Consider the following 15,058-nt stretch of genomic DNA (forward strand, 5'->3'; position numbering starts at 1 on the left):
CGCTTAACTTTGAGTTGTTTTCCTTTTAGACACTTTTGAGTAATGTGTCCCAAGGCCTATGTACTCAATGGGGCAGATTTACTTACCGGGTCCGATCGCGATCCAGCGGCGCGTTCTCTGCGCTGGATTCGGGTCCGGCCGGGATTCATCAAGGTAGTTCCTCCGCCATCCACCAGGTGGCGCTGCTGCGCTGAAAAGCATCTGAACGCGCTGGAGTTCACCGGGCTGGACCATGTGAAGGTAAGCGCGTCCCAAGCGACACATTTCTTTTTTAAAATGCGGCGGCTTTTCCGAATCCGTCGGGTTTTCGCTCGGCCACGCCCCCCCCCCATTTCCGTCGCGTGCATGCCGGCGCCGATGCGACACAATCCGATCGCGTGCGCCAAAATCCCGGGGCAATACAGGGGAAATCGGCGCAAATCGGAAATATTCGGGTAACACGTCGGGAAAACACGAATCGGGCCCTTAGTAAATGACCCCCAATATTCTCCTTGCTTGGTGCAGCATCAGGGACATCTATTTCTTAGTAAATACCAGGTATTAGTCCGAGAATTAACTAAAAGACTGACCTGACTCTGCTGTTTTCTCCTCATCTGCAAGGTAAATAGGCACAGAGAAATCAGTATGTGCTTGTTGTACTTCACACTTCAGCAGTGGTAATTCTTGCCAGCCGTTGTGCATCAGATATTCAGGCTAAAAATAGGGGTAAAACTGATCATTACCATCTACCAAAATCAAAATGTAAGGCTCAAAAAGTCTTTAAAGTTCTACTTTTCTCAGCTCTCAGCATAGTATTCAGATGTAGTGGACAGATCCAGACACAAAGTGCGTGGAAGGGCGATATAGGTTACAATGCAGATTGGTCCACAGAAAAAAAGTTTGACTGGTAAAATGTCAGCCTTAGATAATAGAGAAAAGAATGTGTATAGGCAGTCTATAGAGTCATAGAGCAGGAATATTTAATTTGAGATGGACCAGTAAAATCACTGACCATCGCCTCCTCTAAGCTCAACTGGCTGTGAAGAGAAGGGTTTAGGAAATTATGTTCCTTTGTCGACTACCTTAAGGTAATGAACAAAGCATAAAACACCAGAAATTGGACAAAAAAAAAGGAAAAGAAACACGTCTTCAGATCTTTACAAGTCACACGGCATATCAAGAAAACCATATACAACAATGAACCTCTCCAAACTATCGTGTCTATTGTGCATGCAGCTACTATAAAGCATATTTCTGAACACTAAGAGTCACAACTCAAGCAAGGTGTATGTCCCATCAGAATTAAAAAAATCTACAGAAAGAATTTTAAAAAGGTAACATTTTCCTTTATCTTGCTGCTTTACATAATAATAAAAAAAGATATAGACAGTCCCTGTTGGTTTATAAGACAAGTTCTTTAAGTTTTTCTTTTTAAGTTGAATTTGTATGTAAGTCAGAACAGATATATTTTATAAGTGTATTCGATTTGGATTTTCAAAATTGTGCTGTCATGGGAACAAGGATCATTACAAAGACCTGACAGCTGATCATTGCAGCCTGAGACTAAAGTAAAGCATCCAGAGAGCTTTACCAGAGGTTGCTGGGGACAGAGAGGTCTGTCTGTAACTAGGGGTTGTCTGTAAGTTGGGTGTCCTTAAGTCAGGATTACGTGTATTGATTTTACATTCACTTTAAAAACACAATGCGCTAGGTTCTAAACATTTTATTTCTTACCGTTAAAGGGGTTTTCCCATAAAAGAATGTTCTCAAATTTTAATCCCCTAGTGATGTTTACACAATAAAGATGATCAATTTTAACCACTTTACTTTACAATTTTACTCAGTTTCAGTTTTATTGCAGTTTTAGCTCTTATAACTCAGTGATGTTCATTGTAAAATTCCAGAGTGTGCTGTGTGCTGTTAATGTGCTTAGATTGTCAAAGTGCAGGGTTTATCTACACTTTTATTTAGCTTCCAAACATTCTACTTGTATCTGACACATAGAAAGAGAAAGACAGTTCAGATAGAGATGATGAGATCCATGAGATGGGTATAAATTGTAAGCTCTGCTAACTCACCTACAATATTTATTTAACCCCTTAACGACTTGGCCTTTTTTAATTTTTTCACTTCCATTTTTCACTCACCAACTTCAAAAATCTATAACTTTTTTATTTTTCCACATAAAGAGCTGTGTTATGGCTTATTTTCTGCGTAACAAATTGCACTTCATAGTGACGGTATTTAATATTCTATGGTGTGTACTGGGAAGCGGGAAAAAAATTCAAAATGCAGTGAAAATGGTGAAAAACCACATTTGTGACGTTTTCTTGTGGGCTTGGATTTTACAGCTTTCACTCTGCATCCCAAATGACATGTCTACTTTATTCTTTGGGTCGGTATGATCACGTGCATACCAAATTTGCATAGGTTTTATAATGTTTTCATACATTTAAAAAAATTAAAACCTCCTGTACAAAATATTTTTTTTTTATTTTGCCATCTTCTGGGGCCAATAACTTTTTCATACTTTGGTGTACGGAGCTGTGGATAGTGTCATTTTTTGCGAATTTTGATTGCGGTTTAATTACTATAATTTTTGGGTCTGTGCGACCTTTTGATCACTTTTTATTAATTTTTTTATATTTTTCAAAATGGCAAAAAAATGCCATTTTCGACTTTGGACGCTATTTTCCGTTACGGGGTTAAACATAGTGAAAAAACATTATCATATTTTGATAGATCGGGCATTTTCGGACGCGGCGATACCTAATGTGTTTATGATTTTTACTGTTTATTTATTTTTATATCAGTTCTAGGGAAAGGGGGGTGATTAGAATTTTTAGTTTTTTTTATTATAATTTTTTTTTTTAACTTTTTTTTATTTTTACTTTTACTATTTTTCAGACTCCCAAGGGTACTCTAACCCTAGGTAGTCTGATCGATCCTATCATATACTGCCATACTACAGTATGGCAGTATATGTGGATTTTACTCCCCATGCATTACAATGTGCAATTAGCACATTGTAATGCATGGGTTAAAACGAAGTAGCCTCGGGTATTCGGAACACCCGAGGTTACCATGGCGACGGATCGACGCTCCCCGTGACGTCATCGGGAAGCAGCGATCCACGACAAGAAGGCGGCGCCCATACGGCGCCATCTCTTTGAAGCCGCCGACAGCATTGCCGGCGGCGATCGAGGTGAAAACACCCGCGATCGGTGCTAGCACCGATCGCGGGTGTTACCGGTAAGCCTTTGCTGCAATATGCAGCAAAAACTTACCGGCTATGTAGAGGGCTCGGCCCGCGAGGCCTCTCCATGCACAGGGACCCGGCGCGCGCCGTACTAGTACGGCGTGCGTCGGGAAGGGGTTAAAAGATGGATAAGGCTTCATCCAATGTTGTGTTTTAAAATTTTGCAGAAGGCAAAGGACAGCAGCTTTTACCATAATGGGGTGATTAGAACTATCGAGCAGTATACATCATCTCCCGATAGATACAGGGAACCGGCAGTGTACTTAGTCACCGAATATAGGAATCCGGCACCATAACTGTATTTTACACTGTAGAAGGGATCCATATTTATTTATTGATTCAATTCACACTAGGTACTACAACCCACTTATGTGTGGACTATCAGGGCTGAGCATGAACTGATGTCCCGATATACTGCCTTGGGATCACAAATCTCGCCCTCCAGTGTTACTAGAGTATCAACCCCACGGTGCTTTGTATATCATGCCAATATAAATCCTCTGTCTAGTAATCTAGATATTCAATACTGCGGCAATACCAGTAGCTAGCTAGCTATGTTTATATCTATATGTATTCCACCCTGGGTTGCCTTGCTGTCCTCCGTCTTTGAATTAAAACCTAACAAACTATCCCCCACCCCCCCGCGACATGTTTCGCCACATGCCGTGGCGCCCTCAGGGGGATCGGGGCTAATAATGCGGATAGTTCTGATCACGGTAAAAGCTGCTGTCCTCTGCCTTCTGCAAAATTTTAAAACACAACATTGGATGAAGCCTTATCCATCTTTTAAATAAATATTAATAAAAGTTACTTTTTAGTGACCAATGGGTTCATATGCTTCCATTTCGCTCCCCTGGATAAAGACCTTATCTTGTCTGTAGCTAGTAGAGTAAGTCTCTGCACACTGCTGCTTGCTGGCAGAAACTGCCTGTCTGAGCTGGTCTTTTAATGTGGGTGTGGCAGGAGGCGGAGATCACTGCAGTGAGCAGACAAGTGAAGCTATTTATGAGAAGAATTTGACCATAGTCAGAAGATTTATGATCAGATCAAGGGGCAACTAAATTGTATACACAAGGACTGATTGAAATGCTCTATGAATGTTATCATAAGTTTATTTAAGAATCTCTTCTTTGTGGGAATACCCCTTTAATATATCATACAATTAAATGAAAACACTTACTTGTATGAGCTCAGCATTTGAGGTCCAAAGCATGCCATCCATATGGTGATCATCTTTAATACTGTCTTCTCTTTTTATAGTAGGTTCCTCCTTATATATATTATAACAGAATTAGAGACCTCTTCAATGTAACATCAATAATGTACAGCACCAGGAACATTTTGTGACATACCATTGGAAGTTTAGCCCACTGCTGTACCAACATGACCAATGTATAATATAGAACCAGTAGCAAAAAAGGGTTACTGAAAACTGGCCAGTGCAGATCTTGGTGAAGTTGGATCACCCATAATTCTGTCTGATTGGTCCTGATAATGGCTGTCATTCCAAAAAGCCTAGCAATACAGAATGGATAAGTTTGTACAACTTAGTTGGAGATGTCATATAGCAATATGAAATGCATTGTATCGAAATCATTGGAGCCCAGTCTTCCTATTCTTGTTGATAAAAGGTCATGACTTGCTACAATTTATTATTGATGCCACTCAGACACATGTCATTTTTATGAAGATAGACAGAAAAACTAGACAAAAATTATATATTCCCCTAAAAATTCAGTTTTCCACTTCATTGTACAAAGTCAACACAGTTTGATTCAATTCCCCTTGGATCAGGTACTAGGTGGTACCTGCTTAAAGGAAATCAACCATCGATATCAAGCATGGATAAACCAGGGCCACATACTCTTAGATCCCAGCACTGTGACTGTGGTAATATTGTTTTATATGTTACCCATTGCCTTCGTCCTTCTAAAATCAACCTTTAAAATTATGCTAGAAGAGCCATTGGGGCGTTAACAGAGCCCTTCCGTGCTGCAGCTTCACAGGCTGTTACATTGTGCAGCCTGTGAAGCTGGAGCATGAAGTCGCTCTGGTAACAACCCCAAAAATCTTCTGGCTCATTAGCATAATTTTAATGTTGATTTGAGAAGGAAGGAGGCCATTACAAAAATAAGAAGATTGCCTGGATCTATGGGAAAGTGTCAATGGTTAATCATACTTGAATTTGATGGTAGATTTCTTTTAATAGTGCTGATGAAGTTATGGAGTCCAATCAGAACTGAGAGGTATAAACATGTCACTAGAATGAAGAAGTTAATTCAAGGTACCCTGGAAAAGCAGCAAAAAGTAGTTAAAGTTTATAAATCAAACTTCATACCATCCAATGGAAGAGGAGTTTATGTCAATGAACAACAACAAGTACTCAATTTAATATACCCAAGATAAACCTGATACAATATATACTTAAAATATTTTAAAATTTGAAACCCTACCTGGCATATAAATCCTGAGGTGGAATAACTTCTTGAAAGTAAGGGAGCTGATATAGATAGACAGCTGTCAAATGACCAGCACTAAAGATAGCTGCCATAACACAGAGACTGCTGAACACCACGAGGCTTACACTACGGTTACATGCCCACCAGGAGCACAAAAACATGAAAATGAAAAAATACACTGCAGACGTCACAGAAGGTAAAATTATACCTGCAATAAACAAAAGGAGAAGTTACGGCAACAGACAAAAAAAAGGGTAACTCCAATGGTCATTGGTACATGAAAGTCCAGGTTAAGTTCTGCTATGCACTTCTTTAAATGATGAAATCTCTGGAAAAGCTTTACATGTCATAACAATTTGTACTTAGTTTTTTTCATGACATGTGAGACCCTAACTTGATAGTATAGTTATTAATTACATTTTTTTGTCTTCAATAAAATTTGCCATTTAATTGACTACAAATGTGAAAAAATAAGACTGTCATTTGCCCAATTAAAGGTTTTTAAATAAGTATTGTATATACTCGTCTATAAGCCGAGTTTTTCAGCACAAAAAATGTGCTGAAAAACCTCACCTCAGCTTTTACACAAGTCAATTAAAAAAAAAACTTACATACTCAGCCTATGACGCCCCAATGCTTGGTGAGACGCGTCTCTGGCACGCACTATGATGTGGTGATGACGCCGCTGCTGGCTGTTACAGCAAAGAGAAAAAAGAAGAGGAGCCACGGGGACCAGAGCATCGGGGAGCTGCGCCGGGAACTGGGACTGAGTATGAAAATTTGTTTTTTTTTATGTGCTGGGCAAACTGCCTGTTGGCTGGCTGTATACTTAAGGAGGCTGGCTACTAAAGGGGGCTGGAAGGCTGTATACTACAGGGGTCTGGTGGCTGTATACTACTGGGGACAAGCTGTATACTACTGGGGGCTGGCAGGCTGTATACTACTGGAGGCTTGCAGTATACTACATGGGGCTGGCTACATACTACTGGGGGCTGACAGGCTGTATACTACTGGGGGCTTGCTGTATACTACATGGAGCTGTCTGTATACTACTGGGGGCTGGCAGGCTGCATACTTCTGGGGGCTTGCAGGTTGTATACTACTGGGGACTTGCTGTATACTACTGGGGGCTGGCAGGTTGTATACTACTGGGGGCTTGCTGTATACTACATGGGGCTGGTTACATACTACTGGGGGCTGGCAGGCAGTATACTACTGGGGGCTTGCTGTATACTACATGGGGCTGGCTACATACTACTGGGGGCTGGCAGGCTGTATACTACTGGGGGCTTGCAGGTTGCATACTACTGGGGGCTTGCTGTATACTACTGGGGGATTGCTGTATGCTACATGGGGCTGGCTGTATACTACTGGGGGATTGCTGTATACTACATGGGGCTGGCTGTATACTACTGGGGGCTGGCAGGCTGTATACTACTTGGGGCTTGCTGTATACTACTGGGGGCTTGCTGTATACTACATGGAGCTGGCTGTATACTACTGGGGGCTGGCAGGCTTTATACTACATGGGCTGGCTGGCTGTATACTACATGGGGTTGGCTAGCTGTATACTACTGGGGGCTGGCATGCTGTATACTACTGGTGGCTTGCAGTATACTACATGGAGCTGGCTGTATACTACTAGAGGGCTGGCAGGCTGTATACTATTGGGGGCTGGCAGGTTGTATACTACTTGGGGCTGGCTATATACTACAGGGGCTGGCAGGCTATATACTACAGGAGCTGGTAGGCTATATATTACAGGGGCTGGCAGGCTAGATACTATTGGGGGCTGGTAGGCTGTATACTACTGGGGCTGGAAGGCTGTATACTACTGGGGGCTGGCAGGCTACATACTACTGGGGGATGGCAGGCTGTATATTACTGGGGGCTTGCTGTATACTATATGGAGCTGGCTGTATACTATTGGGGGCTGGCGGGCTGCATACTACTGGGGGCTGGCAGGCTGTATACTACTGGGGGTTGGCAAGCTGTATACTACTGGGGGCTGGCAGGCTATATACTACTGGGGGCTTGCTGTATACTACTGGGGGCTTGCTGTATACTACATGGGGTTGGCTAGCTGTATACTACTAGGGGCTGGCAGGCTGTATACTACTGGGAGCTGGCAAGCTGTATACTACTGGGGGCTGGCAGGCTGTATACTACTGGGGACTGGCAGGCTATATACTACAGGGAGCTGGCTGGATATATACTACTGGGGACTGGCTATTTACTACAAGGGCTGGCATGCTATATACTACTGGGGGCAGGCAAGCTATATACTACAGGGGGCAGGCTATATACTATAGGGGACTGGGAGGCTATATGCTACTGGGGGCTGGCAGGTTGTATACTACATATTCTGGCGCTAATAACTTTTTCATACTTCGTTGTATGGAGCTGTGAGTAGTGTGATTTTGTGCGACTTTTGACGAAGTTTTCAATGCTACCAGTTTTTAGGACTGTATAGTATAGCCTTTTGATCACTTTTTATAGAATTTTTTATACTTTTCAAAATGGCAAAAAAGGACGTTATTTTCCATTACGAAGTTAAACGCAGTGAAAAACCATTATTATGTTTTGGTAGATCAGGCATTTTCGGACGTGGCGATACCTAATGTGTTTATGATTTTTAATGTATATATATATATATATATATATATATATATATATATATATATATCAGTTCTATGGAAAGGGGGGTGATTTGAATTTTTAGGGGTTTTTTTTAATTATAATTCTTTTTTACTTTCACTATTTTTCAGACCTCCTAGGATACTTTAACCCTAGGTTGTCTGATTGATCCTACCATATACTGCCATATTACAGTATGGTAGTATATGGGTATTTTTCATCTCCTTCATTAAAATGTGCAAATTGTAATGAATGGGTTAAAACAAGACAGCCTCGGGTCTTCGGAAGACCCAAGGCTGTCATGGCGACTGATCGCCACTCCCCAATGATGTCACGGGGGTCATCAAGATGATAGATCCCATGTGCCGCCATCTTTTTGAAGCCGCCGGTAGCTTTGAACAGCCCATGAGCCCTCTCATGTAACCCGCACCCGACTCGCCGTTCTATTAAGGCACACGTCGATGAGGGGTTAATATGATATATGAATTGTGCATGGATTTTAGCAGTTAAACTGCTAGCGTTATCGTAACCATTTGATAAAGATAGAAAACACTGCAGGGCCATAGCTCCGGAACACTGGACCAAGCTCACAATGGTCCGGCTTATTCATGAGGGGGCGGTCTGAGGCACTTCTTCTTCCCTGGTCAACCCTCCCGTGCCATAAACCACCGGTGACTGCCACATGAAGCCTGTTAATCATCGCCAGCCTTTGGCCTCCTCGGACTGCCACCTCATGAAGTTACAATCAGGAATAGAAAGCAGTACATAATCTTTTTTTTTTTAGTACAACTTTAAGGGTGGATATCTCTGGCTCTGTTAGGCATCCACACACAATTGTGTTTCTATGTGCCAGGGTTCAGGAGATATGGCCATTTGAAGTTGGTCACTGTCAAGACGTTTATAGAAGTCCTTTCTGCATGGGGCATGTGCAAATAGGACATATAAAGCCGTATGGCAGTTGTTAAGGGGTTAAGATCACATCACGGACGGATCTTACAGTGACTGCCTGCGGACAGTGAATATGGTGGGGGGAGGGGCAATTGTGGGCCAAAGACCCCTTGAAGGGAAGTCAAATACTGTAGTCATGCTAAACACCCATGATCGGAGTTCACAGCAAACACGGGTGTTACACTGGGGTGTCAGTTACAGCTGAGACCTCATGTTTTATGATGCCAGCTCAGCTTTGTTTGTTTGTTAAAAACAAACAGAATAATGGCAATATTGTGCTTGTATTGTTTTATTTCCAGAGACATGGCAATTTCTGTTCTGAATCTACCTGTCAGAAATCAGCAGCAGTGAAGTGGGTGGGGTCTAATCTCCCTCTGTACCTGCCCTGAAGCCAAAGTCAAATTTAGGCCCACACTTCCCATGATGCTTTGTGTTAACTCATTAGGTAATTTAGCAGTAAAACTAGTGAGATTCCTACAAGTAAACCAACTAAATGCTGCACAGTGTACATACAGGATGTAAATGGTGACTATGTAATAATAGAAACCAGAACTGAAACCGTTACATGAAGTTTATAGTTTGTGCTTTGTGAACGCTAAAAGTAAACAGCTCCCCCTGTGTAGAAAGTGACCAGAGAGCAAAAGATGGTGGAGAGAACCATAGAGCAATGACATAGAATGACACAGTTTGAGGTGCAAAGAAAGAGACAGAAAAAGTTCTGCAGAATCACATACTTTAAATCGAGGGACTGATGGGGAACATTACTCTCACTATTCTGTGCAGGAGACTTCTGCACTTATACAGCATAAGACATTCATCTCTTGGACTGCCTCAAGACCTTCCCTTCCTATCTCCATAGTTTTCAGGTAGCAGCAGCCCCTTCTTTCTGTAAGTCCAGAGTCCAAACAACTCTATGGGATCATAAGCGAAATTAGCACAACCAGGAGACACAGCTACTGCAGAGCCAGGATAAACCGAGAATGATAGCAAAGATGCTGCTGCACATAACTATATCATATCAAGATATTAGGCAAAGTTGTTCTACATCAAGAGCTATTGATTTGTGAAAAATAAAAATATTGTTTTGTATTAACGCCAGCATTAAGCAACAATTGGTGATTACGGTTTACTTACTTATTTACTTTAGTTTAGCAGCAATGTATTATACAACACTGTCCACAGACAGAATTGTAATTCACAATATCAGGAGGTCTGACTGTAATTTATCTGTGGAATATCTATGGAAAACAGAGGGCCTGGATAAAATAAGGCATATGCCAATACATTGCAGGGTAGCAAAAAGGAAAACTATCCAGTACTACCTTAGAGTGAAATTTACCATTTGATTTCATGCATTATGAACCAATCATACCTTGAGAATGCTGCAGCTACACAGGTACATATCTTGTTTAATCTCTGTGCTGCATGGTTTTGTTAAAAAAAACTATTATAACATTATGATAATGAGGCTCTGTGGCTGCTCAGCGCTTCTCCTCTCACATTAAGGGTGCATGCACACAAATGTGTGCCACACAGCTACAGCTGGGCAGTCACATGTTGTGAGCTCTGGAGAGGAGGAGAAGCAAGACCGCTCTCCCCTCCACATAGAGAATAGTTTTGCTTACAGCCACGGCAGATTTTGCGCACACTGGGGCACATTTACCTACCCGATCCCTGTGCGATCCCCAATCCGGACTGTCCGACGAGGATGAACTCTGCCGTGATTCAAGAAGATTGTGCGCCCGATTTTCTGCATGTGTTGCTTCCCCGATCAGGTCCACCGGAGTTCACCTTCTCCTTGCTGGTGCATGTAAGTGCTTGGCTTGCGACACAAATTTGAATGTTATATCTCGCGCGCAGTCCGTACCCGTCGGATAGACCGACGACAAGCCAAAACTCCCCCCCCCCCCAATTTGTGTCATGTGACAGCCGGCGGGATTGCGACACAAAACTATCGCGTGTGACACAATCCACGGCGCAATCCCCAAAAATTCGGGAAAACTGACGAAAATGCGCCCGCGGGACCCTTAGTAAATAAGTCCCACTGTGTTCCCCATACCGAGCACATCTATGGCAGATGCATATACGGCCGTAAATTTTATACGTCCCCCATACGTTCGTGTGCATGCACCTTAAGTATGCACTGCTCCGAAGAATGATGTAATCACTGTGTTGTGCCTGAAGTAATTGGCAGAAGTAATAAATCGCTGTACCATCCCCCAGCTGCTGTGTAGTAGTGATCCAGTTCAGGTTGATTAGTCCTCTCTGGAAAGTTCAGAAAGCTCAGTGTGATGTATTTATCAATGGCAGGCTGAAGCAATCCAGCTTTCCCAAGGTCCTGAATGTTATAATTGTTTTCTCAGTAAAACCACCAGCTCAGGGATTAAACAAGATATGATCCTGCATGAGTGTAGCTACATCATTCTCAAGGTATGTTTGCTTCATAATGCATGAAATCAAATGGTAGATTTCCTTTAAATAAGGCAGATCCCTCTATGTCAATTTTTTTTTGTTAATGTTTTTTATTTATATTTTATTTATTTATATTTTTTTATAATTGACACTAAAATAATGTGTTAAAATGGATTCCCTGTTGTACTGTGGTCATTTCTATATAATATGCTTTATATTCTCCAATAAAATGGATGACAATAGAGGAGGTATGTGTTGGCATAGTCACATTTAAGAAAAATAGAATTTCTTTTACTTCTGGAGTTATATGTCTTGTGTTATATGGGGTCATATAATGCCTGGCTTTCACTCTTTATTATTTACTTTTTTAGTATTTTGTAGTTTAACTAGATCATTGGGGAAACCTAGAGGTGCTTAGTAAATGGGAAAAATGTTTTCGCCAATTTTTATGAAATATGTTAAAGCTGACAATTAATAAAGAGTGTTTTTTATATAAGCAATGTACAAATGTACAGGATTTTGCAGAAACCAGATAATGTTATGATCGATGAATGATCCTGTGGAAAGCAGAAATGTTTACAACTTAGTACAAAGCCTTTGATTATGGCTCGGGCAATGTATGCTTGCCATCCACGAGTTATAAAATAATATAAACTAACAATAGAGGGTATAGTGCCAAACTGTACAGTACAAAGTCAGGAAAAAACTTTCCATATTTCATAATTCTTTCTATAAATGTTTAATTATGTCTGCATGAATTATCAGGGGGCTAAAGGGAGATCACAACCTAAGTGGAAATTTTGTGTTCGCATTTAGTGGAACAGTTTTAGCTGAGATAGAAATGAGAATACTTAAAATTAAGATGCACAATAAAACCAGGGAGTAACTTGAGTGGATACAGAGGCTGTGCTTGCACATACTGTATGTGTTGTATCTATTAACCTCAAACTCATGCGATATGACCCTTGAGTATGTGTGATATCCTCACTAACTGTTTGTGTTCCCCCTCTGTGGAGTTTGTGTTTTTTAATGAAATTTATCATGTAATAAAGATTTCATACATTTTTGGCTAAATTGGCTTAGTGTTGTGCTTGTAGGTGTATATTTCAAAAAAGCCAATCAGATGATTTGACCAAATAATAGAAAGGGTTTTAGAAATAGAACGAGAAAATCATGGTATAATGTATATCAAATATTACGAATTCATACCCTTTTTCATATCCGTAGCCCAATTTTTTGGAATGCCTCAGTTTATCTACAGCCCAGAATAATCAACTTCTATAATCACTCCTATTGTTCCATATGACTGTTTGTACTCTGTAACGTAATATTATATTTGTATACGTCCCCTATGATTTGGAAAGCGCTGCAGAATTTGCTGGTGCTATATAAATAAAGATTAGTACTAATAGTACTAATCAGAGTAAGCTATACAAGAGTCCTTTACCTATGCACCACAAACATCACTTGGGAGAATTTAACATTTGTCTCAGGTTCTGCCAGTATGTATATATGAGAGATGGAGGGATTTGCTCCCCGTTCTGCCATAGACCACATAGCGCACAGGATATCAGTGTCTCCTGGTGCTGGTGGCGCAGTGACATCACACCCTGTGCTGCCTGGCCCAAGACACTGACATCCCAAGAGAAGACAATGTTGCGCCCATCGGGGAAATGAGGTGGGCATGCATCAGGTGAGTATAATTTTGTTATTTTACAGGGGCAGTGTAATAATCTATGTATTCCAGTGGAAGGGGTGTATTGATGCCATGTATTCCAGGGGAGGGGGCCATGCTGTATAATTCTAGTATTCCTGGGGGGCGCTGTATATATTAATGTATTTCTGCAGGGGTTGCTATATATATGTATCTATCTCTTGGGGGCGACTGCTGTATATATGTATGTATTCCTTTGGATGGGGGTAGCACTTTGTATGTTACTGGGGTTGACGCTGTGTGTATATGTGTTATTGAAGGTGGCGCTGTGTATATATGTGTTACTGGGAATGGTGATGTATATATATATATATATATATATATATGTGTGTGTTATTGGGGGTGGTGCTGTATTGCTTTGTGTTACTGGGTGTGGTGCTAGTATTTTATATTGAAACTACCTGACAGCCCAAGAAGAAGAGTCACCACCACTTTTCCAGCTGTGGTAAACAGGGCCTCAAACAATATCTTCATAGCAGAAATAAATGCTGTCATCTTCTCAATGAGTTTCGCTCGGGTATCATTAACTTCTTTATCCAGTGTATCTTCTTCTGTAGAAAAATCTGTCTCATTCTCACTCTCTTCTGTCTCACTTTCTGTTTCAGATTCCTGTAGTAAATAAATCAGATCACTGGCGTAACTCAGAAACATTGGACCCAATAGAAAAATTGTGGCTGGAACCCCCACACCATTTAAACATCACAGAAACATTAAAGTTTGTCTGAGGCCTGGCAAATAGATGAAAACTACCACTAAATGGCTCTGAGCTACCAAAAATGTAAACACTAGCACATGTAACCTTACAACCATAGGATAATTCAAATGTGTTACCTTCACAAGAATTAATTGAGGGGGGGGGGATTTATCAGAACAGTGATGGTCAGTGGGGTAACTAGTGCAAAGTTTGTGCCAGGGCCCCGACTACAATGTATGGTTTATAGTACTAATCTTCTCATATGGGAAAGTGAGACCTTGTGGCCCCCCAAAGCCTCTTGGGCCCGGTTGCGACCGCACACTCTGCACCCCCTCAAGTTACGCCCCTGGTGACAGTACAAAAATGTCCCAATTAGGGACATGCAAAGACTTGCACACAGACCTTCCAGAGTTCTGATACATCCCCCATTATTGTCACCTACAATGTTGTCTTCTAGCTTGAAGAAGAGAACTGCGCTACATTTGCCAGCAAGGACCGGGCTCCTGGGCCCACTAATTCCTTGGGCTTGACCATGATGCTACAATGGTAGTTACACTGTTAAATCAGAATAATTTGATGATTAAAATGATTGTTCAAGATGACCTGAACCTTAGTCATCATTCCCCTTTTAGCTACAGAACACGCTCAAAAGATTAGTTCTCTCCTGCGTTTGGCTGGTTCTATTCAACCTTTTGTTACCAAATGGTGGAAAAATTAGTGCAGCAGTCTGCTTCTTTTTTTCCACTATCATAATGGAAGGCGGCCACTGAACACTGAAGTCAATGTGGAAGAGAAGATGAACGTAAGGCATTCTCTTCATCTCATGTTCTTAGTTTCTTCTACTTTTATTCTTAGGTTATTTATGTTTTTAGTTTCCTAAAACAGAGTGTAACATAAACCCCCAATGCATACATGAATTGAGCCTAACTCAATTGACCCACTTTACTAATGAATTT

At 41.3% G+C, this 15,058-nt stretch overlaps 1 protein-coding gene across 1 annotated transcript in view; it reads right to left on the minus strand.

Annotated features, from left to right (window-relative positions):
- Nucleotides 1-15,058, minus strand: part of LOC140064316 (piezo-type mechanosensitive ion channel component 2-like) — an 87,788-nt gene that overhangs the window by 48,895 nt on the left and 23,835 nt on the right. The window contains exons 9-13 of the mRNA XM_072111074.1: nucleotides 13,810-14,017; nucleotides 5,692-5,905; nucleotides 4,591-4,753; nucleotides 4,419-4,508; nucleotides 570-693 (exon numbers count right to left, since the gene is read on the minus strand). Of these exons, the coding sequence (XP_071967175.1) occupies nucleotides 570-693; nucleotides 4,419-4,508; nucleotides 4,591-4,753; nucleotides 5,692-5,905; nucleotides 13,810-14,017 (799 nt within the window). The remainder of the gene's footprint in view (nucleotides 1-569; nucleotides 694-4,418; nucleotides 4,509-4,590; nucleotides 4,754-5,691; nucleotides 5,906-13,809; nucleotides 14,018-15,058) is intronic.

This window comes from Engystomops pustulosus, chromosome 6 (assembly GCF_040894005.1).
Source record: "Engystomops pustulosus chromosome 6, aEngPut4.maternal, whole genome shotgun sequence".
Taxonomy (NCBI): Eukaryota; Metazoa; Chordata; class Amphibia; order Anura; family Leptodactylidae; genus Engystomops; species Engystomops pustulosus.